We start from the raw sequence: 23,195 nt of genomic DNA on the forward strand, positions 1-23,195 counted from the left end.
ATATCGGCCCCATCCTTCTGGCATGCACGTGACTTCTATATACCAAACTCACCATACGGTTCCTAATAGGGAGACGCATTTTCACGGAATTTGAGGTACGAAAGGCCACGAGGCAAGGCTGCCCCCTCTCGTCCCTCCTTTTCGCCCTTGCGGTCGAACCACTGGCCATACGACTACGACAGGAGGGCATACACTGGAGCATCCCTATCGCGGATACCATACATAGCGTCTCCATGTACGCCGACGATCTTTTAATATATGTACGGGACATTACAGATGACCTGACACCTATATGGGCGACACTCACTGAATTCGTGGAAGCCTCCGGACTAAAAGTAAACTGGGACAAATCCACGGTATACCCCTTCCATCCAAATTTGCCCCCTCGTGACATATGATGGGAACTCAGAGGGTGTCCTGGAGTATGAAAGCTCCCCGTTACCTCCGGATCCGCCTCTACCATTCCCCGGCCGACATCTTTGAGGGCAACCACGGTAGGGCACTTGCTGGCATTAGATCAGCAGTCGGATTCTGGAACAGACTCCCGTTGGCCCCGATTGGCCGAGTGGCTTTGGCTAAAATGATAATGCTCCCACTTCACAAACCTACCGGTGATCCCACCCAGAACCTTCTTCCGTGACCTCAACTCCGTTCTTGGCACATTAATCTGGGGGTCGAGTAGACATAGAATAGCACTGAATACACTGCAGTTACCTACAACCCAGGGAGGCCTAGGAGCCCTATCCTTCGAATCCTATTTTTTAGCGGCACAACTTCAATGGCTATCTTACTGGACAGCGGGCGGACACACAAACGAGACACACACACTCCGACAGGTAGTGTTTCCACCCCAGAACTTACTCGCCTTCTTCTCCCCGGTACCAAGCCACGGCGCACTTACCCCCTACAAGTAACGGTGGCACGCCAATGCATGATGCGAGTTCACCGCATGTCACCAGGGACGTCCCCATACTCCCCACTGTTCCCGCTTGGTGGCTGGCCTAGGAACAAACCCTACTATACAGCCAACATGCTAACGACATGGACGGACTGCAGGATCACCGACATGGAGTCCCTCTTTGAAGACGGGCAGATCAAATCATTCCAACGCCTCATGGACGAGTACGATCTCCCCCCTGGACAGTTCCTACGGTATCGCCAACGCCTCGAGTGCTTCCGCCCACATCACAACCTCTTAGACGGGGAAACGAACACACACCCGGTCATACATACCGTTCTACACATGGGAGTTGGGCGACATTTAGTCACTTGGCTTTATAAAGCACTCACACCCCTAATGACTTTACGCACCACCTAGGAGGATGAAATTGGACGTCCATTGCATGAGAAGGAATGGGCCAGAGCTCTTGAATTCCTGAAAAAGGTGTCCAGAAATGCCCGCTTTAAAAATATACAATTTTATATACTCCACAGGGCGTATCTGACACCGATGCGCTTGCAAAAATTCTACCCCGACACACAGTTCCTCTGCCCCAGATGCCATTCCCCAGAAGCAGACTTTCACCACATATTCTGGAGCTGTCCTACACTTCGGTCCTTGTAGCAAACTATCCATGACACTCTGAGAGACCTCACAGGACTCACACTCCTGAACACTTGGGAGGCTAGCGCGCTAGGCATATTTAGGATACAAAAACATCTTAAAGCGCACAAGCGTTTCATCTCACTAACAATTTTATTAGCCAAAATGAGTATAGCCATGCACTGGCGATCCCCCACGGTTGGCGTGGGTGGAAGCTGTATATAAATGGGCGGCGGCAGAGGAGGAGGCACTGCGCGAGGAAGAGGTCACAGGGATACGTAAACACCCCATCTTCATGGAGTGGGCCCTACTGCTACACCAATTCAAACAATCAACGCGCAGCGAAGAGCCGGAGGCCGGCCCGCTCAGCCCCACTGTCCCTCAACCACTAACGCAAGTCACGACCGCAGACATTAGACCCCCACCGTTGGCACGCTTGTGACGTTGACAGTTGCTCCCTGCATCCTATCATACTAGGCGATCAAGCTTTGCTACTGGCCCAACTATGCCCTTCCCCACGCGGCACTGGTATGCCGCTGTACAGCTTGGCCAGACACACACCACCCAGACCCGCACCTTATACCCATACTTTGTAAATCAATGCACCTATCCCCAGTTTTTACGCCCCGGTTCCAAGTACCACCGTTGACACAAGACCTACTGATCCGCTTCACACATCACCGATGACATAATGGACTTATACAAATGCCGTATATTACTTGTTCGTATGTCTTGTTTCATAACTTGTCATGCTCAAATTATAAAATGCTAATAAAAATAAGTTTTTAAAAAAACTACAATTGTAAACCGATGAGTGATGGACAGTTCATCCATAGACCTGATGAAGTCCAGACACACACTTTGCCATGGTTGGTCAGGCGTGACAATGTGACCTAACGTAGAACCTGAAGCAATGTTAAGTATTTTTTCACCATCCCTACAAGCAGAGCAATTTTCTACCCAGGACGCTACTTGTGCATCCATTGCTGGATACCAAAAGCCTGCCTTAAGTCTGCGCTGTGTGATTGTTTGCCCTAAGTGACCTTCATGAGCCAGTTTCAACAATTTCAACCTCAAACTGAATGGTGGGATGTATATCTGTCACCTCTCATGAGAATACTGTCACAAGTGACCGAAAGCTCATGTATAACTTTAAGAAATTGTCGGACTGGAGGTTGAACACAGCTCTCACGCCTGGCACCTAATTTTACAAGCTCTATGACCTTAGTGAGAACGATGTCCTTTTCCATTGCAACACACCATTCGTCCTTGGTGAAGGTACTATCACCTAAAGTCAGGACATCATGAATAAAGGCCACAGCACCTTCATCTTGAGCATCTGAAAAATCAACTGTTGTGTCTTCACTCTTGACTGAAATTCTAGAGAGACAGTCAGCCTTTACATTGCGCCAACCTTGTATGTAGGAAATGTCAAAATGATAATGACAAAGCTCACAGGGTATGGGGCAAATGCGACAGCACCTATCCCCTTATTGGGTTACAGTAATTAGCTTAGGTGCCAAGGACCTGAGACGCAATACCCTTACTTCTCCTATGCAACACTCCACAAAACAATAATTTGCAAACAGTGATCGGGCACTCCACTCAATGATACATATGTTTGTAAAAAACGAATTCTCCGAGACAAAGCAGCAGGTCGTTGTGTAACTTATTTACTCAAGGTTGTTTTTAAAAAATTTTAAATGACACGAAGTATCCAAAGCGTTTCGTCCTTACGGACTTCTTCAGGGCCAAATTATTCTTGTTACATCCTTCTCCAATCTCTAAGTAGAATTTTTTCAAACGATAAAAGACGTGAAAAGTACAATGTATCAATTGCTTCCACTAGCTCCCTTGGTAGAAAGGATGTAAAGACAAATGCTGTGCACTATGGTGGTAAGCTCAAGAGTATCATCCATCAATGTTACCGGTATGGTATTTATACATATCACAGCTTGTAAAGCAACACCATTTCAGTCCTCGACTGTCAGCGTTCCGGCTGTATTTAGCGTGTTATAGGAAATGTCATACGGGAACTCCTGAAGTCTGGAAGCAATTCTTGCTATTCTTGAGGAGCCTTTTACAGCACCACCTGGAGACAAAACCCTAATGAGGGGTTTGTGATCAGTTTTCAGTTGAAATTTCGTACCCCACAAATATGTCCTAATATATTGCACTCCCCAAGCAGCAGATAAAGCCTCTTTTTCTATTAGTGAATAATTTTGCTCAGAAGAAGAAAGGGTACCAGAGGCAAAGGCAATGGTTTTCTCTCCTTCCTGATGTTTCTGTAAGAGTACAGCTCCCAACCTGTCGCACTCGCATCCACCATTTATACAGAAGTACGATTGATATCAAGGGGAGGGCAAAATTTTAGCTTCACTTCTTGATAGTATTGAAACACTCAACATGACTATCATTCCATGAAAATGTTGCTCCTTTCTTGAGCAAAACCCTCAAAGTTAATGTTTTGTCCCAAAAGTTTTTCACAAATTTAGATGAAAACTATATAAGGCCCATGAATGAGCGGAGTTGATCCTTGTCAGTGGGACATGGAGCTGATTGTATGGCATCTAAGAGATTTTGTTTCGGTTTGACCCCTTGAACTGAAATGTAAATGTAAATGTAAATGTAAATGTGTTTCGATTTATATAGCGCACTTTAACCCAGGGGCCTCAAGGCGCTTGCTTAGGGAACCCGTCCTGGTATTCCCCTGTGAGATACCCCGGACGGGTATCCACAAGGTGAAAGCCAGGCATCCCGCCGCGAGGGGCCGTAGTGGAGATTAAGCAAGCTATTGCCCAGAGTCGCAGAGTGTGACCCCGTGAGTCGAGTAGGCACCAGAGCGAGAATTGTCGACTCCGTGGAATTTTTGAGCCCGAGACCCGCCGAGGCGGGGAATCGAACCCTAGTCCACGGCCGATCTCAGCTTCTGGGTCTGCCGCCTCTAACTACTGAGCCACGCTTCTCCAAGTACTCTATGTGCTGAACAAGGAAGCAACATTTTTCTTTACGTAATGTTAAGCCCGCTTCATCAATTCTTTGCAACACAGATTTGAGCACTTGGTTGTGTTCAGAGATGGTGTCACCGAAAACAAGAATGTCACCTGGAAAAAAACACTGCCTTTTTTATTCCTTTAAAAATCACTGTTAGCAAACAGTGGAAGGGGAGCGCCGCTTACCTCGACCGAGCAGCGCTCGAGCAGGGATTCCATGACCCTTGACCCTCCCGCGTCCCTGACGACCAGGACTCCTCCTCTCTCTCTCCCCCTGCAGGATACGGAACAACCAGCGGAGTCGCGCATCGTACCGGAAGTGAACGCCGGTGACCCCGGAAGTCCCGCCCCCAACACCAGCCCGGGACACAGAAAAGCCGGCGAAGAAGAGAGGAGAGCGTTCAAGGCAGCGGACTCGTGGCAGGAGACAGCGGGCGGAGAACCAGACACGGAGAGCGGAAGGACCAAGAGCGGAAGCGAGAAGAAGGAGGACGTCTGGACCGAAGATTGGTGGAGTCCTCAGGAGGTTGCTGGAGAGCAGCCGCAACTCTGCGGAGAGTTGCGGCGGGGCACGTAAGTACACAGTCACCTTTTCTCCGTGTCTCCCTGTAGATAGTTGTATAGTAGATGTATATAGATCCCCTCACTGAGAGTACACCGTTGCACTGTATATACTTAGTAGATTCATTGCACCTTGCCACTGTATTATAACCCCTGCACCTCCCCCTCACCGCAGCACGCTCTTCCCACTCCTATCTCGTCTATCCCCTTCCTTGAAACCTCCCGGTCCGCCCCCTCCTCACGTTCTCTGTGGCCCCTTCACAACCTGGTGGTTGGTGACAGTACTCCGGCAGTCCACAAGCCGTAAAGGACTAACTGCCCTCTTCTATCTCTCTTTTTCCCTCCGAGGCGAAACCGGATCCCGGCCGTTGACCCGCAGCCAACCCGAAGACCACATCACATGGACGGACTTACGGCCATCCGGCCACACCTACCTGCCACCCCTCCTGTTTTACCAGACTTGTGAACAATAAAAACAGCTGCCATAGCGCAATACATCCGGCCTCCACGCCTGTTATTCCGGTCCGCCCGTACCCCTAGTCCACACATACATTGAAAAACGCTGGCAGCAGAGATCAATCCAAATGGAAGTCTCGTAAACTGGAATGTACCTTCCGTGGTTATGAACACAGTTAACTGTCTGGAATCGTCATGAACGCTGATCTGATGATATGCGCTCTTCAGATCTAATTTCATGAAGAACTTCATACCCTGTAAGGTGGACACCAACTCTCCAATATTGGGGAGAGGAAAGGTGTATGCCACAACATTTTTATTCAACGAACTTAAGTCCACACAAATCTTACCTTGCCATCTGCTTTTTGCGTGATCACAACCGGAGCCAGCCATGTGGAGGCCTCGACAAGTTCAATGACGCCCCCTTGTAACATTTCATTGATAATTAATTTTTAACCTCCCCTCTAACTGCAAGAGGAACCCTTCTCACTTTGTGTTGCACAGGGACAGTACCATTCTTTACACGGATCTTCTGTACATAACCCTTTAATTCTCCTAATTCATCTCTAAAAACAGTTTAAAACCTACTTGGAGAGTTAGTAAATTCATGGCACAAAATTGTACAATTTAGCAAGCAGCTTTAGGAATGGGTCAAAATGCTTTTCTTTCTTTTTTTTAAACTGTGGCACATAGTTGGTGGTATCTGTCTTCCAAACCAGTTTGACTCCAACTTTTAAATATCTCAAATTCATTTCACTTAGTTTACTAAACATATGACTGAAAACTAGAAAGGTTCACTGTACTTAGCTTATGACTGTTGTAGTTGAAAACACTCCTAATCACACTGTGCCAACATCCCTACTGTGAGCTGACTGGGACCTAAAAGGAGACAGATTATATGGCCAGGGTCTGGAGGCTAATGACATCACAGCTGGATTATCTCCAAGAACATGGGCTATGCTATTGGGTGGAGAGACTCTTCTTTCTGTGGTATCATGTTCACTTTCTCAGCTTTAGATAGTGTAGAAGGCTGCCCGCAGTCTCCACTGTCACCGGCTAGCATTAAATTCTCAACTGATATTAGATCTACCACAGGGCAGAGCCCACAACCTCAGATGGAGTCATTGATCGTCTTTTGTTGGTTGTGAGACCTTAACACAGATCTAAAGGTTTTAAGAAAGCTCACCTTCCTTCTTTTCCTCCGACATGGCCGTGTGGCAGAGCGCAAGCAATCGGAAGAACTCTTGTGTGCTCGGCTCTTCCAGTTTGATGGACTCAATCAAGCTGTGATCATGGAACACAAACTTTGTGTCGGCCAATGGGTTGAATGAAAAGTCCACTTTTTCAGTATGCTAAGGAAAGTTTAAAGAAAAAGATGAGGGCTTGTGCATATTCTTTTATATCTTAATTTCTGCTCTACATTTTTATATAACCACCCTCTACAACAAATATCCAGAATCCCCATAGAGAAAGAGAGAAAAAAAAGAGGGGGGGGGGTGGGCACTTATATAATGTTATAAAAATGCACAAATGGAAGATCGGAAAAAATGAATCATATATTTACTACAAAGAGAATGAAAATAAATGCTCTCAGTGCATGAGGGGGCGAACGGATTAGTTGCTTCAACACAACCAGAACACTCTCTTTGCATGATAATATTTAAGTTTTCATATTAAAACCATGAACTGAAGGACTGGCTAGTCTCGTACCTCTGTAATTTCCATCCTGTGTCCTGCGAAATCAGTCACATCACCTAAGGAGAAATATATACAGGAAGTGAGACGACAAGGGGCTCAATGGTGTTTCTTCACATGATGAAGGCACACAGTGATGACATTATATAAAATACTCCACTCTGCCCCAAGCAGTGCGGCCCTTGGTCTTCCTTGTGCATTTTTACAAACACCCCCAGAATCCATAGACATGTAGCCCCTTTGCAGGGATGTAGCTTGGTCAGAAAGATTGGGGGAAGGTGAGGGGTGAGCGTCAGGTTTTCCAACAATCATGTTGGCATATAATGTTAAAATACATTATAGGACAATCAGGGTTCATGTGAGGGGCTTAAGAGGAGTGGAAATGCAAACGAATCCAGACTGTCAGGGGTACTAAGTGAGAGAAAACACAACATTTTGTAAAAAAAAAAAAAATGTTTGAAGATTTTGAAAATAGAGAGGAAGAGTGTGTGTCAGTTTGTTTTTACCTGTGTGCATGGAAAAACCCAAGACACCTCACCATACCCAATTGAAAGCACCTGTACCCAACTATTTAACAGAAAATACATTTATTGTGGGTGTAACACCCCCCTAAAGCTACACCACTGCCCCCTTGGGGCTCTGGCATGGAGTGAGGGAGTGAGCTGGGTCAGTGGTGATAGAGACGACTAACCATGTAGCACAAAAAGGAAAGACGTTTGTTGAGTGGAATGACATGCATGAATGACAAAAAAGTTGTTGGTCAATGGGTGGATGAAGAATTGTTTATTTGAGTTAAACATACAAACCCCACTGGTGAGGAGAACAGGGCACCTCCAGCACCAGTCAGCTCCACAATGTTAAAGAACACACACCTTCCAAGATGCTCACTTGGCAACAGCAAGATTCCACATTCTTATAATGACATTGTAGTAACCAGGCACACACAAGAAGTCTTGAGCTGGTTAATTTATTAGCAATGTGTATAACAAAGCCAATGTGACTCGCTCTGCCAACAGCTAACAGCATACGATCATCAGATCATGTTGCTAAGATACATGCAAGGGGACGCTTAAAACCTACAGGCAGAGGCTTACCACTTTCTCCGAGGAATCCAAGGGCAGTTCCGCCCACACGGCTTGCCGCTCCCGCTTTGCGGGAGCCGCTGCGCACAGGAGTGCGTTTGAAATCCACAGCACCTGGTCACTGGAGGCGGAGGCAGGGGCGCGAGGAAAGGCGTGGGCTGCGAGTGTGCAGGGACTCCAACATCCAGGAGTCCCTGCGAAGACCACGGACTGACCATCCGGTCCGCTCTCCCCGCCGGCCCGCCCCCCGCCCGCCTGAGAGTGTAAAAGGCGCTTCCCCCTGCTATTCCCTGGGACGCTTAAAACCTACAGGCAGAGGCTTACCACTTTCTCCGAGGAATCCAAGGGCAGTTCCGCCCACACGGCTTGCCGCTCCCGCTTCGCGGGAGCCGCTGCGCACAGGAGTGCGTTTGAAATCCACAGCACCTGGTCACTGGAGGCGGAGGCAGGGGCGCGAGGAAAGGCGTGGACTGCGAGTGTGCAGGGACTCCAACATCCAGGAGTCCCTGCGAAGACCACAGACTGACCATCCGGTCCGCTCTCCCCGCCGGCCCGCCCCCCGCCCGCCTGAGAGTGTAAAAGGCGCTTCCCCCTGCTATTCCCTGGGACGCTTAAAACCTACAGGCAGAGGCTTACCACTTTCTCCGAGGAATCCAAGGGCAGTTCCGCCCACACGGCTTGCCGCTCCCGCTTCGCGGGAGCCGCTGCGCACAGGAGTGCGTTTGAAATCCACAGCACCTGGTCACTGGAGGCGGAGGCAGGGGCGCGAGGAAAGGCGTGGGCTGCGAGTGTGCAGGGACTCCAACATCCAGGAGTCCCTGCGAAGACCACGGACTGACCATCCGGTCCGCTCTCCCCGCCGGCCCGCCCCCCGCCCACCTGAGAGTGTAAAAGGCGCTTCCCCCTGCTATTCCCTGGGACGCTTAAAACCTACAGGCAGAGGCTTACCACTTTCTCCGAGGAATCCAAGGGCAGTTCCGCCCACACGGCTTGCCGCTCCCGCTTCGCGGGAGACGCTGCGCACAGGAGTGCGTTTGAAATCCACAGCACCTGGTCACTGGAGGCGGAGGCAGGGGCGCGAGGAAAGGCGTGGGCTGCGAGTGTGCAGGGACTCCAACATCCAGGAGTCCCTGCGAAGACCACGGACTGACCATCCGGTCTGCTCTCCCCGCCGGCCCGCCCCCCGCCCGCCTGAGAGTGTAAAAGGCGCTTCCCCCTGCTATTCCCTGGGACGCTTAAAACCTACAGGCAGAGGCTTACCACTTTCTCCGAGGAATCCAAGGGCAGTTCCGCCCACACGGCTTGCCGCTCCCGCTTCGCGGGAGCCGCTGCGCACAGGAGTGCGTTTGAAATCCACAGCACCTGGTCACTGGAGGCGGAGGCAGGGGCGCGAGGAAAGGCGTGGGCTGCGAGTGTGCCGGGACTCCAACATCCAGGAGTCCCTGCGAAGACCACGGACTGACCATCCGGTCCGCTCTCCCCGCCGGCCCGCCCCCCGCCCGCCTGAGAGTGTAAAAGGCGCTTCCCCCTGCTATTCCCTGGGACGCTTAAAACCTACAGGCAGAGGCTTACCACTTTCTCCGAGGAATCCAAGGGCAGTTCCGCCCACACGGCTTGCCGCTCCCGCTTCGCGGGAGCCGCTGCGCACAGGAGTGCGTTTGAAATCCACAGCACCTGGTCACTGGAGGCGGAGGCAGGGGCGCGAGGAAAGGCGTGGGCTGCGAGTGTGCCGGGACTCCAACATCCAGGAGTCCCTGCGAAGACCACGGACTGACCATCCGGTCCGCTCTCCCCGCCGGCCCGCCCCCCGCCCGCCTGAGAGTGTAAAAGGCGCTTCCCCCTGCTATTCCCTGGGACGCTTAAAACCTACAGGCAGAGGCTTACCACTTTCTCCGAGGAATCCAAGGGCAGTTCCGCCCACACGGCTTGCCGCTCCCGCTTCGCGGGAGCCGCTGCGCACAGGAGTGCGTTTGAAATCCACAGCACCTGGTCACTGGAGGCGGAGGCAGGGGCGCGAGGAAAGGCGTGGGCTCGAGTGTGCAGGGACTCCAACATCCAGGAGTCCCTGCGAAGACCACGGACTGACCATCCGGTCCGCTCTCCCCGCCGGCCCGCCCCCCGCCTAACACGCCCACTATATCTCGGCTCAACACTCCCGCAGCGCGGGACGCAGCCCGGGGCGAAGACTGGGCAAAGACAGGGCCGTTTGAGGCCGTTCGAGGACGGCAGAGGACGGCCCCGGCCCTGTCACCCTGCATTTTACTACGTTCCCGCAGGCCCCAACGATTCCTGACGCACATTACTGACGATCACGATGCGTCCCAAAACCAGAAGCACGTCTAAGAAAGCCACACTGGTGACACAAGTGACCGGTCCCATAGACCTCTTCATATCCAGGGTAAACGACACCATTGATAAAAGTATCATCCTACTGGAGAAAAGAGTCTCTCTGGACCTCATGCAGGCCAAACGCTCTTCGCTTGGTTCACTTGCCACCGCAAATTCCCCTGCTCACCAGGTTGCTGCTAACAACTGCTCTTTACCATTGCCACTAACTATCGTTCCTACGATGACTGTTCCAAATTCTGTAGATTTATCCGTAACCCAAACAGACTCTGATCAATCATATGTCGACCTTGAAGCAACCCCAGACTTAGAAATCTGCCAATCACCTACTGAAGAACTAGACCAGAGTGTCATTAGTAATCGTTTACTACCTGACCCAGTAATGACCTTAGAACCAACAAAAACAAAAATAAGGAAAAACACCTCCACCCTCCTTAAGGCTATGCCAATCATCAAGGAAAAATCTAAAACAAAAACAAAGAATCACAATCTGATCACGCCCACTCCAAACTCCTCGGCAGGTATCCCCTGTTGGGTGGAAAACATGGTTATGGACCTTAAATCAGACCTCGAAGCTAAAATTACAGCACAGATTAAACCCCTAATATCAAAGTTGGACAGACTCACGTCACTAATCAATACGAAATGCAGTTGTAAGACAAGCGGTAATGGTCCCGCTCCAACGCATGGGGCAAAGGAAACACTCCCAAAAAAATCATCTAGTACCAAACAATTAACAGGTACAACAAACAAGCCTAACACTTTACCAACTAGAAAGGCGGCAGCAACACAACCTCCAGCTGAAAAAGGGAGTAACCTAGATGCCCCCCCAGACACCCCGGTCGCGGTAGATCTCCCCCCCGCTACACAAATAGATCCGGTAGGTCAAACTAAAACAAACAACCGACAAGTAAAAGGCAATAACGGAAACACCACCATTCCAGCAGAGACCCCCTCCCTAGAAAAACCACTAGAACAGAAGATCAAGCAGTCTCGGCCCAAAATAATCAATTTACCCCCGGAAGCTTCTCCCTTCGTGGTGGTGTTAACAGCTGTTCCCCCACTAAAGGAGGGTGTAAGAGAAACTTTCGCAGAGCTGAGGAATAAATGTGCCCAGTGGCTCCAACTCCATAAACCCTTACCCGCTCACATCAGGGGTGATATCTTCTCCGCACGCAGAGGAGATTGGGTTGGTAGAAGCACGAAGGCAATAGCGGGGGACGTCATCAGCATTAAATTCAGGGAGATAGGGGCATCAAATTATATCTGTAACTCACCCAATAGAGGACCCGCCATCCAAATAAATCCCCTTCCCTTGTCCTATTTCCTACCCTCATCCTTAAGGCTAAATTTCCCCTGCCCCGCTTTCCCATTAAACACTGGGCCCACAAATTCCTCTGAAAACAATATGTATCAATATCAGCAGCCCCCATACACCCCACGATTCCCACAAGTCCCACAACAATCAGTTCTCCAGTGGCAACTACCCTCCCAACTTCCTCAACCTTTACACCTTGTTACCCAACCACCTGCCCAGCCTCCTCAATACCCACATCATTCCACCCGACAGTGGTGGCAACCCCAGCAATCTATGCAACATAACACTTATCAATGGCAGCAGCCGCGGCAAGGACGGTTTCCCCCATTCAACCCACTAGGCCTTAATCATCAAGGCAGAGATAGGGATGAATGGAGTGGACAGGATCACTGGAGAAAGCACAGTGATCCCACACGTTGGGATAGCTGGAATGGCCTTCATTTAGCAAACAGGTACAGCACCTTAGAGTGCGTCGACTGACTACCACAGCCACAAGAACACTCCCTAATCCACGCAGACCTATCGGAACCCACGGTCTCCCCATTAGTCCCCCTAGACCCAGAGACCCCTCCAGCCCCAGAGATCCTTAAAGAATCAAAAATAGCAAAAAGCTCAAAGGATAGTCCAACAATCCTGAGCCTGATCTCGTGGAACATCGCTGGATTAAGGACAAAAATAGAGGATGGGACAATTATGCACCACACGCATAATCATCAAATAATATGCATACAGGAGACATGGTCATTACAAGAATATCACCTGCAGGGGTACAAAACGTACTCATCCCTCGCGCAGCCGGGACACATAGGTAGACCAAAGGGAGGTCTGTGCATCTACGTAGCCAACACTATCCAAAATGCTAAAATAAAGGTTATAGAACTGGCCTCCAATTTGCAGATCCTTGATCTTTTCATCCAGAAAAAAGAGTCAATGGCTATCATTAATTTTTATAACAACCTGGACGAACTAGACTTTGAGGGAGTCCTCGCTCACCTCCACGAAAAATTAACCACCCACAGAACGAAACAAGGAGAGAGAGGCCAGGTAACAATAATATGGGCAGGCGATTTCAATCTTCACGCCTGCACCCAACCAAAAAGAAAATGTCCTGGCATGGTGACAGAAGACGGCCTCTCACTCACCCACTTTTCGCATAATAAAATGGGTAGACAAATGAACGATCTCCTATCCGACCTGGATCTCCAGATAGTAAACACCTTGGATCACGGGGATAATTCACTAGCACCTACTTATATAGGAAGAGGCTATAAAACCACGGTAGACTTCATAATAATATCAACATCCTTACAACTAAGAGTAAAAAACTTTGAAGTCAAACCAAATCCTCAAAGTGACCATGCAACACTAACCTTGGAAGTCTTACTAAACTACCAACAATGTTCTCCAGTAACAATAGCCAATGCATTGACCCAAGAAAATATCAGTATGGATAAAGTAAACGGGTACTCAATAAAATGGGGAAGGACAAACCCAGAAGAACTCACCAGAGAGCTAATAAAAGCAGCCTATCCTCAAATTAAAACTTGTTTGGACATAGCAACAAAGGACGTGGAGCTTCTAAATAACTTTGCCCAAATTATGGACAAATTAAAGGTTTTACTCACAGCAAAACAGAAATCCGGCCCACCTCGGCCCAAAGGCTGGTTTAACCAAGAGTGTACCAAGGCTCACACAAAATTGAAGCTAGCCTTAAACAAAAACGAAAGGGACCCGCGCACAATAGCCACCCTCAGAAGTGAATACCATAAAACTAGGAAAAAGAGGAAAGAGGAACTCAAGCAAGCGCTGTGGCATGAACTCCACACCAGTGCCCAAGAAAAAAACCCTCAAGCCTTCTGGAGAATCATAAGAACTCCTTTCTTGGCAGACGACACGCGCCCAAAAATCGAAGCTGCTATAGATGCTGCAACTTGGGTATCACACTTTACTAGCATCTTCCAAAAACCAACCTCTGCTCAAGAGACGGAAGAGGAGGAAAAAACATTCCTACCATACCCTATAGACATAAATTTTGAAATCTCTGAGATTCTTGTGGCATTGAACTCAACCAAAAAAGGAAAAGCTCCAGGGCCGGACGGAGTCCCGGCAGACTTTTTTAAACACCAAACAGAACTCTGGGCACCGATCTTAACAAGGGTCTGCACCGCAACGGCAAAAATAGGAATTCTGGAGTCATGGACAAAGTCCATTATGGTGCCAATATTTAAAAAAGGTAACCGCATGGACCCTGCCTGCTATCGCCCAATTTCTTTGCTGGACTCACTGGGGAAAATAGCAGGGAGAGTGATCCTAGAAAGACTTCAGGACTGGGCGGAAGACAGAGGCATCCTATCCGACCTTCAATTCGGATTTAGAAAAGGACTAGGTACTGTGGAACAAGCCCTAAATCTATCGGTAATCTTTGGAAAATATGTGCATGCAAAGAAAGCAAAACTTTACATGACCTATGTAGACTTGTCCGCGGCTTTCGACTGCGTTTCCCATACAAAATTGTGGTCCCTTTTAGCACAGATGGGGGTAGATCCATCACTCCTGAACTTTTTAAGGGAACTCTATTCCAACCCATCCGCAAGAGTCCGCTACGGCACAAAGGGGGAACTGACGACGTCCTTTAGAGTAGAGCGTGGGGTCAGACAAGGATGTGTCCTGGCACCCTTCCTTTTCTCCCTCTATACCAACAACTTGGAGGTTGAGCTCCTGAAGGGTGCCCGCGATCTTCCACTGGCCAAACATCGCCCGATCCCCGCTCTGCTCTACGCGGACGACGCCGTCCTCCTAGCACAAACCCCCCGTGAACTCCAAAGGTCCCTTAATAGATATTCGCAGTTCATGAGAACCCTTGACCTTCATATAAACGTAAAAAAGACTTTCGTAATGAAGGCTGGGGCTGGGAGGAAACAGCAAAATTCTATCTATCTAGACAGCCAAAAAATAGATTCGACAAATGAATACTGCTATCTGGGAGTCATGATAGATAATAAACTCTCCTGGAAACCAGCAGTAGAAGCCAGAAAACATTGTTTTAAAAGAGCATTAGCCGCATTAGTGTCGTTTACACAGAAATTAGGAAAACGTCCGCCCAGGGAATTGATGACCATATACAAAGCCAAGTGTCAATCTACAGCTTTATATGGAGCAGGACTATGGGGCCACACGGATGTTACCTCTCTGCAAATTGCAGAAAACAATTTTTTCAGATACCTCTTATCTGCCCCCAAAAGTTCTTCGACTTACGCCTGCCACTTAGAATTGGGAGTTCCATATATCGAAGATCTTGCGAAAATCCAACCACTCCTCCTTTGGCGACGTATCTGGGCTTCAGATAAAAACGACATCACAAAAACAATACTGGCAGATGCAATGTCTCTGGACTACGTTTTAAAAATTAAATGGCTGGCATATATCCGGACCTTCCTCTTTGACCTTGGAATAGAAAAATATTATTCAAACCCTGAAAAAATTGGAGAACTCTCAAAGAATAACTTAAAAACAAGAGCTTTAGACCATCTGAGTAATTTGAGACTACAATTAGAAGCTGGGAAACAGTCGGTGCAGCACGCAATAATGGTCCAATCTACTCTTTTAATGCAGCCCTATTTAAACCTCGACATTGGCACCTTCGACCGATTTCTCCTGATAAGATTCAGACTGAACATATTTCACAAACTGGTAGCTTTTCCAACGCCAAACGTTTGGGACCTAAATCCACTTCCATGTCCATGCGATGGGAAATCAATACAATCCACGCTTCATACTGTTCTGTTCTGTAAATTTTATCAGGAACACCGCAAACTTTGGTTACTAACTCTTTTAAAATCTTGGGGTCTTAGACAGTGCCGAGTAGCCATGTTGAGCTTGCAGCTTTTGGATACTGAAGCCACATGTTACCATGTTCTTAATTTTCTAAAATGTATACACGGACATAGGAAAAACCTTTAAATGTAACAGTACTGTATAAATTACCGAAACTCCTTTTTGCTGCTTTTTTAAGTAATCTGTAAACATATCGTACTGCAGATCTATTTTTACCTGTACTGCTTTTATGGAGCTTTAAAAAAATCCGAATAAAGTTTATTATTATTATTATTACATGCATTCTAAAACTCCACATCATCATAGAACTAAATACTTTAAAGGTACACTACACATAAGAGACACATCACAACATATCTTCTTCTCCTCTAAAAAAACCAAAACAAAACATTATAACAATAACTAAAATAAATATAGATTGCAAAACTACGACCTGTATCGAGCAGGTTTAACAATGTTCCTAGAATTTTTCCTATAACAAGTCTGGTCACCACTAGAATGACCACAGTCTGAAATATTTGAATGTGCATGCTTCTCCTGAATTTTCACAAATCTGTTAAGGTTACACCAATGACCACCATCAACTTTTACAGCATTACCATGGACTTTTACAACTTTAACAGGTGAACTAAATTTGCTATCTCCTTTCTTTTTGTGAACAGCAGATCGAATTTTGATCATATCACCCACAATAAGCGGAACAACTTTGACTTATTTGTGTGTATCAAACCATTCTTTTTGTTTGGCTTGAGCCAGGGCTACATTGTCACTTGCAAGGGACATCAGTTGGGCTACATCTGATTCAGACTTGTCCCATTTGATCATCCAACCAGGTCTATAATTAGTGTTGGGTTTGCGTCCCCTCAACAGCTCAAATGGTGAAACCTGTGTAGAAGAGTGTGGCGTTGTCCTATAGAACCACACCATAGTGTTTAATGCTTTACAAATGCCATTACCACTAGCTCTGGCCCATTTAATACACTCCCCCACCACCCTATATATCCTCTCGACTAAACCATTAGTTTCCGGGGGACAGAGAGAACTCTTGTTATGTTTAACACCTGACTCAGCAAGAAAACTCTCGAATTCTGTGCTGACAAATTGTTTTCCGTCGTCCGAGACCAGAGTTTCAGGAACACCTACTCTTAACCACACATCTTTGAGAAATTCAACAGTTTTCGTGCTGGCTTCCTTCACCATTCTCACTTCCGGCCATTTTGATGCATAATCCATAAGAACCAATACAAATCTTAAACCCCAGGAAGAACTTCGTATGGTCCCATGACATCAATACCTAGCTACATCAAAGGACCCTTGGGATAATCAATGGGGATCAAAGAAGGAACAGATATTTTCCAACTTTTGTCGGATGCACCACAAACACAACAATTGGCAACCACAAGATCAATCTCGGTATCCATACTTGGCCACCAATATGTGTCCTGGATGAGCCGTTTGGTAAGGGTAGTGCCAAGATGACCTTCATGAGCCCTATCAACAATCCTGAAGTCACTAGGAGGTACAAACTTGTCCCCTCTCAATAACAGACCATCCTCTATGCATAATTCATCCTCAACTTTCGAGAAATGTTGGAGAGCAATAGGTAGGTTCTTTTCTCTTGGCCAACCATTTTTGACATAATTGAAAACTTCATGAATCACACTATCAGATTCCAAAGCCTTGATCCAATCACTCTCAGAACCCAGATCAAAATCAGGAAGATCTAAGACAGCAACCAAGCAGTCATCACAATCCTCATTACAAAAATCATCTAAATTAACCTCATCAAGTTCATTCGCTTTGACAGGGAAACGTGAGAGAAAATCTGCCCGTCCATTTTTTCCACCAGAAATGTGTTCAATTCTAAATTGGTATTGCAACAGTTTTGTCACCATACGCATTATTCTCGGTGAACAACACTTAATCACACTTCCACCCAAAATGTTTACCAGTGGCTTATGATCCGTTAAAAGTAAAAACCACTTTTCCCCAGATGTATGGTCGGAACTTTTCTATTGCCCAAGAACAAGCTAACAACTCCTTCTCAATGACAGAGTACTGGAGCCCAGGAGTCCTTTACACCTTAGATGCAAAACACACCGTATTCTCCCATTTTTGACCCATTGAGTTAGGGTGGCACCAATACCTGCTTGACTCGCATCTACTGTGACACAGCAAGATAAAGTAGGGTCAAATGGTTTTAAAATTGGACCATCTTTCAAGGCTGACTTAATCAACTTAAAGGCAGAAACACACTCCTCTCCCCATACAAACTTGACTCCCTTCTTCAGTAAATTAATTATGGGACGTGCCATAGAGGCAAAATTAGGAATGAACTGTGAGTAGTACTCACATAGTCCTAACAATGACTTGACACCAGCTTTGTCCACTGGTTAAGGAGCATCCATAACTGCCTGAAGTAAACCTGGACGAGGACTGATTCCATCTTGTGATATGACATGCCTCAAGTATTCAACTTTTGAGCAAAAAAATTTACATTTTTCATCCTTTAACACCACACCACGTTTTTCTAACAATGTTAATACTTTTTCCAAAACATTATCATGAGATGCAATATCATTACCAAAAATAAATACCAGACACCGTCAACATCTTTGAGTATATTGCTCACTATCCTCTGGAAAACAGATGCTGCTGAAGCAAGCCCAAAAGGCTTGCGACAGTAGCGAAATGTTCCCAGATACAAAACAAAAGAAGTTAAATGATGTGACTCAGGATCCAATTCTACCTGATGTCCAATTTGGAGAAATACTGTGCACTCTTGGTAAACGAAAACAGATCATTGATCTGTGGTAAAGGGTGCGAGTCTAGCCATATTTCTTTGTTTAGGGATCTCAAGTCAACACAGACCCAAAGATTTATTTATTTTATTTATTTATTTAGAAGTTTTGTATAGCACTGGCTAGACCAAAGCGCTTCACAACATGTACATCATATTTTATATATACATTGAATTTTAGTAGCGATGGAGTGTCAGTTGAAGGACTGTCCAGGGACTGTCAGATCCCTTCAATGCGGTTAAGGAAAAGGTCTTTGAGAAGGCTCTTGAATTTTGAAAAGGAAGGGATTGTTCTGATGTGGGGTGGGATGGAATTCCAGATTTCGGGTGCGTTTCCAGCGAAAGATTTGGCTGTGGTTCTTTGCTTGCGAGATTTTGGCAGTATGAGCAGTAGAGAGTTGGAGCTCCTGAGGTTTCTGGACTGGCCTACCCTTTTGAGTTTGGCAGCCAGCTATTCTGGTTTACCCATATGCAGGGCTTTGTGCGTGAGGCAGGCTGTTCTAAAGCTGGCTCGCAACTCCACTGGGAGCCATCTGAGTTCTCTGAGGGCTGGAGAGATGTATTATAATTTCTTAATTCCGGAGACCATGCTTGCTGCTGCATTGAGTGTAGTCTTCAGGGGGGCGAGGTGGGTTTTTGCTGTCCCCGTCAATGTCGCGATTCCGTAGTCTATTCTGGAGAGGACGAAATCTTGGGTGGCTTGTTGAAGGTCCTTGGGTGGGAGGAAGGGTTTTTATTTTGTATAGTAGTTTTAGGTTGAGAAAGGCACTTTTAGCAGATCTTGAGATGTGTTTCTTCATGTCAAGTTTTGGGTCTAGGGTGATCCCTAGAGATTTCACCGAGTGTGCCAAGGAGAGGTTACCTTTGAGGGCATCTATGGTTTTGAGCCATTCTTCGATTTGCGGGTTATCATCTTTTTCGGAAATGAGTAGTATTTCCGTTTTTTCTTGGTTCAGTTTCAAGTGGTTGGTGGTGAGCCATACTTGGACCTCCTTGAGGATGTTGTTTATTCTCTGGATGTCATCGATTGAGGAGGTTTCCAGATAGAGCTGCGTGTCGTCAGCATATGGATGAAAGGGGATGTTAGATTTTCTGAGTAGAGAGGTGAGGGGTTCGATGTAGATGTTGAAGAGCTGGGGGAGAGAACAAACCCTTGTGGAACATCTCTGATGACAGGGTGGGGATCGGATTCGAAGTTTTTGATTTTTATTCTCTGTGATTGGTTGTGAAGAAAGGAAGAGAACCAGTGAAGGACCGTCTCTTGTAGACCGGCTCTTTCTTGCAGAACCCTTAGGAGTAGATTGTGGTTGACTGTATCGAATGCGGCCGATAAATCTAGGAGGATGAGAAGGCAGCATTGATCTGAGTCTAGTGACTTGAGTAGATCATCTATGACATTAAGGATTGCCGTTTCAGTGCTGCATCCCTTTCTGAAGCCCGATTGGTGGAGGTCTAGGAGTTTAATGTCTTCTAGGTGCTGGGTTAGCTGAGGGAGTACACGACTTTCCATGATTTTGGCCAAAAAAGGAAGGTTCGAGACCGGTCTGAAGTTATTAAGATCTTCAGTGTCTAGTCCTGGTTTCTTTATTAATGGTGTGACTTGCCCCACCTTGCGGCAGTCTGGGACGGTTCCGGAGCTAATGAGCTGTTAATGATCTTGCACCATATTGGAGCTAGGACTAGCTTCAGGTCTTTGGTCAGGAGAGGCGGAAGCTGGTCTAGGGCATGGGCTGAGGGCTTGGCGTTGGAGATTAGATGGACTATCTCTGCTTCCTGGATGGGAATGAATGAAGACCATTGTTTTGGAGACTTCACAGAAGCATTGACAGGGGTTTTGGACAGTTTGCTCTCATTTAGAGAGATGGGAATTAAGCCCAGTGCGAAGTCGATCTTATTTATTTATTTATTTATTTATTTATTTAATGGTTTTTGTAAAGCGCGTAGTAACTCAGAAGAGCATCCCAGCGCTGATCTGCTTCTCCAGGGGTTTAGCCAACTAGTGAAATTATATTTGCGGGAAAAGGAGGGTCTTTAAGGTTTTTCTGAACTGGAGATAGTTCGGTTCTGTCCTGAGTTTTCGGGGTAAATGGTTCCATTGTTTGGCCGTGTGAACCGAGAAGCGACGGCCACCGGTCTTGGCTTTTCTCACTCTAGGGACTGCAATGAGATTTTCTGCATTAGACCGGAGATCTCTCTCTGCTTTGTACGGGGTTAAAAGTTCTTTCAGAAGTGGGGGACCGTTGTTGTTGAGGGTTTTATGGGCCAGACAGAGGGCCTTGAAAATGACCCTTTCTCTGACTGGAAGCCAGTGGAGAGAGTTGAGGGCCGGCCTGGCGGAGGATCTTCCTGGTGTGCCCGTAAGTAGGCGGGCTGCAGCGTTTTGGACTTTCTGCAGTGAGTTCAGGGTGGCTTCAGGGGCTCCCAGGTATATAGCGTTACAGTAGTCTAATCTTGCCAGGATTAGACCCTGAATGAGGAGCCTCCTTGCGGTATCGGGGAGCAGGGAAAAGATCTTCCTGCAGGCTCTGAGTAGCCCAAAGCATGTCCCTGCGGTTCTTTTAGCCTGGGTTTTAAAACTCATGTCCTTCTCAATCCACACACCAAGGCTCTTGACCTCTTCCTTGGGTGCGGGAGGGTCCCCTAGGCACCTAGGCCAAAGGTGAGATGGTAGAGAGGGCCCATTGTGGCCCATCAGGAGGATCTCAGTCTTGGACCCGTTCAATTTTAATGAGGAGAGATTCATCAATTGGTTGACTTCGGAAAGGCATCTGTGGAGATCGGATGGGGCGTGGTGAGGGTGAGAAAGGGTAACGACCAGCTGAGTGTCGTCGGCGTAGTTGATAACTGACACGCCGTACGAGCTGACCCTCTTCTCCAGTGGAGCCATATACACGTTGAAAAGTGTAGGGCTCAAAGATGAGCCCTGTGGTACTCCACACCGGAGAGGGATGGTGGATGAGCAGCTGTCGTTTTCCCGCACCTGGAAGGAGCGTCCAGTTAAAAAGGATTCTAGCCATTTCAAGGCCATACCCTTTAATCCGATCTCTCCCAGTCGGTGGATTAGGGTGGGATGGTCTACAGTGTCGAAGGCCGCACTGAGATCTAGGAGGATCACTGCCACTGATCCTCCCATGTCCAGAATGCTTCTGGCCTTCTCCACTGCTGTCAGGAGGGCGATGTCCGTGCCCTGACCTGGTCGGAATCCTGTCTGGGAGGCCGCTAAGAGGTTGTTGCTTTCTAGGTATAGCGATAATTGCTTATTTACCAGCTTCTCTGCGATCTTGCTGTTTCCAGGGAGAAGGGATATGGGCCTGTAGTTGGCGAAATCCTGCGGGTCTAAAGAGGGTTTTTTCAGTAGACCTTTGACTGCTGCCGTTTTCCAGCTGGGGGGGACAATGCCCTCCGAGAGAGAGGAATTAATCAGGGCCGTGAGGGGAGGGATGATGGTACTTGACACTTTTTTTAGGAAACGGAGGGGGGCAGGATCAAGGGGGGAACCACTTTTGATTGCGGCCAGCGTAGCTCCTACTTCTTCCGTAGTTACGGGACCGAAAGTGTCCAGGGAGGGTTGGGGGGCTGGCGGCAAAGGAGGATTGGTGGTGATGATGGTAGGATCCGGCTGTATGGGGTCCTGTTCGGGGGGGGTATGGTAAGAAGAATGTTTTGAATCTTCTCGTCGAAGAAGGTGGCTAATTTATTACATTTAGTTTCAGCTGCTTTGGGATCGAGGGGTTTGAGTGGGGGGTCAGGGGCGTGGAGTAGTTCTTTTAGAACTGAGTAGGTTTCATGGGCCGAGCAGGCAGCGTTTTTAATTCTGTCCTCGTAGAAACTAGTTTTGATGTTGCGGAGCTCTTTTTTGTAGGATTTTACCGCGGTGCGGAATGATTCTTTCCGTTCCTCGGTTTTTTCCTTCCTCCAGATACGTTAATTTCTTTTGCAAGCCTTACGTAGCAGATTGAGTTCTGGGGTATACCAGGGTGAAGGATTAACTCTCTTGATGTGTCTGAGAGAGTGGGTTTTGGGCAGGATGGCGTCGAGCGATTGGGTAATCCAGGTACTGAATTTTTTGTCCCCTACTAAGGTGTCATAGGGGGGGATGGGGAACGTTTTCTCTGAGTTTGGCTGCCCAGACGTCTGGTTCCAATTTCTGCCATCGTCTGGTATACGTTCTGATTTTTGGGGGTGGAGGGAGCAGAGTAATAATGTCCCATACTAGGGGAATCTTGACGATTTTGTCGTTGAAAAATGTTGCGAAGCTGTCACACCGAGCTTTGGATGCCTGAGTTAAGGGAGGTGTGGGTTTGGAGGTTTGGTTCCATATTATATTGAAAAATTCTTTGGCCTGTTTTTTTGCGTTGGCTAGTGCCGAGCAGAAGAAAGCTGACTTTTTGTTCTTAATGTGGCTTGTGTACGTCCTGCGGGCTGCTTGGAGTTGATCATGATGGGGGGTTGAGGGATTGTTCCTCCAGGTTCTTTCTGCGGCTTTTAGATGACTTATTTCATCGTTGATGTCGGTGGTGAACCATGTTCTAGAGGGAATGTTCCTAGCTTTCTTTGGCTTCAAGGG

The 23,195-nt window shown here is 47.4% G+C and overlaps 1 protein-coding gene across 3 annotated transcripts in view; it reads right to left on the reverse strand.

The window, feature by feature from the left end:
* The window catches only part of LOC147726133 (phospholipid-transporting ATPase ID-like), a 795,656-nt gene that overhangs the window by 97,226 nt on the left and 675,235 nt on the right, over window positions 1–23,195 (reverse strand). For all 3 annotated transcript variants that reach the window (XM_086960237.1, XM_086960240.1, XM_086960239.1), the window contains exons 14-15: window positions 7,264–7,307; window positions 6,740–6,905 (exon numbers count right to left, since the gene is read on the reverse strand). In XM_086960237.1, the coding sequence (XP_086816363.1) occupies window positions 6,740–6,905; window positions 7,264–7,307 (210 nt within the window). The remainder of the gene's footprint in view (window positions 1–6,739; window positions 6,906–7,263; window positions 7,308–23,195) is intronic.

This window comes from Lissotriton vulgaris, chromosome 3_1, assembly GCF_964263255.1.
Source record: "Lissotriton vulgaris chromosome 3_1, aLisVul1.2, whole genome shotgun sequence".
Lineage (NCBI taxonomy): Eukaryota > Metazoa > Chordata > Amphibia > Caudata > Salamandridae > Lissotriton > Lissotriton vulgaris.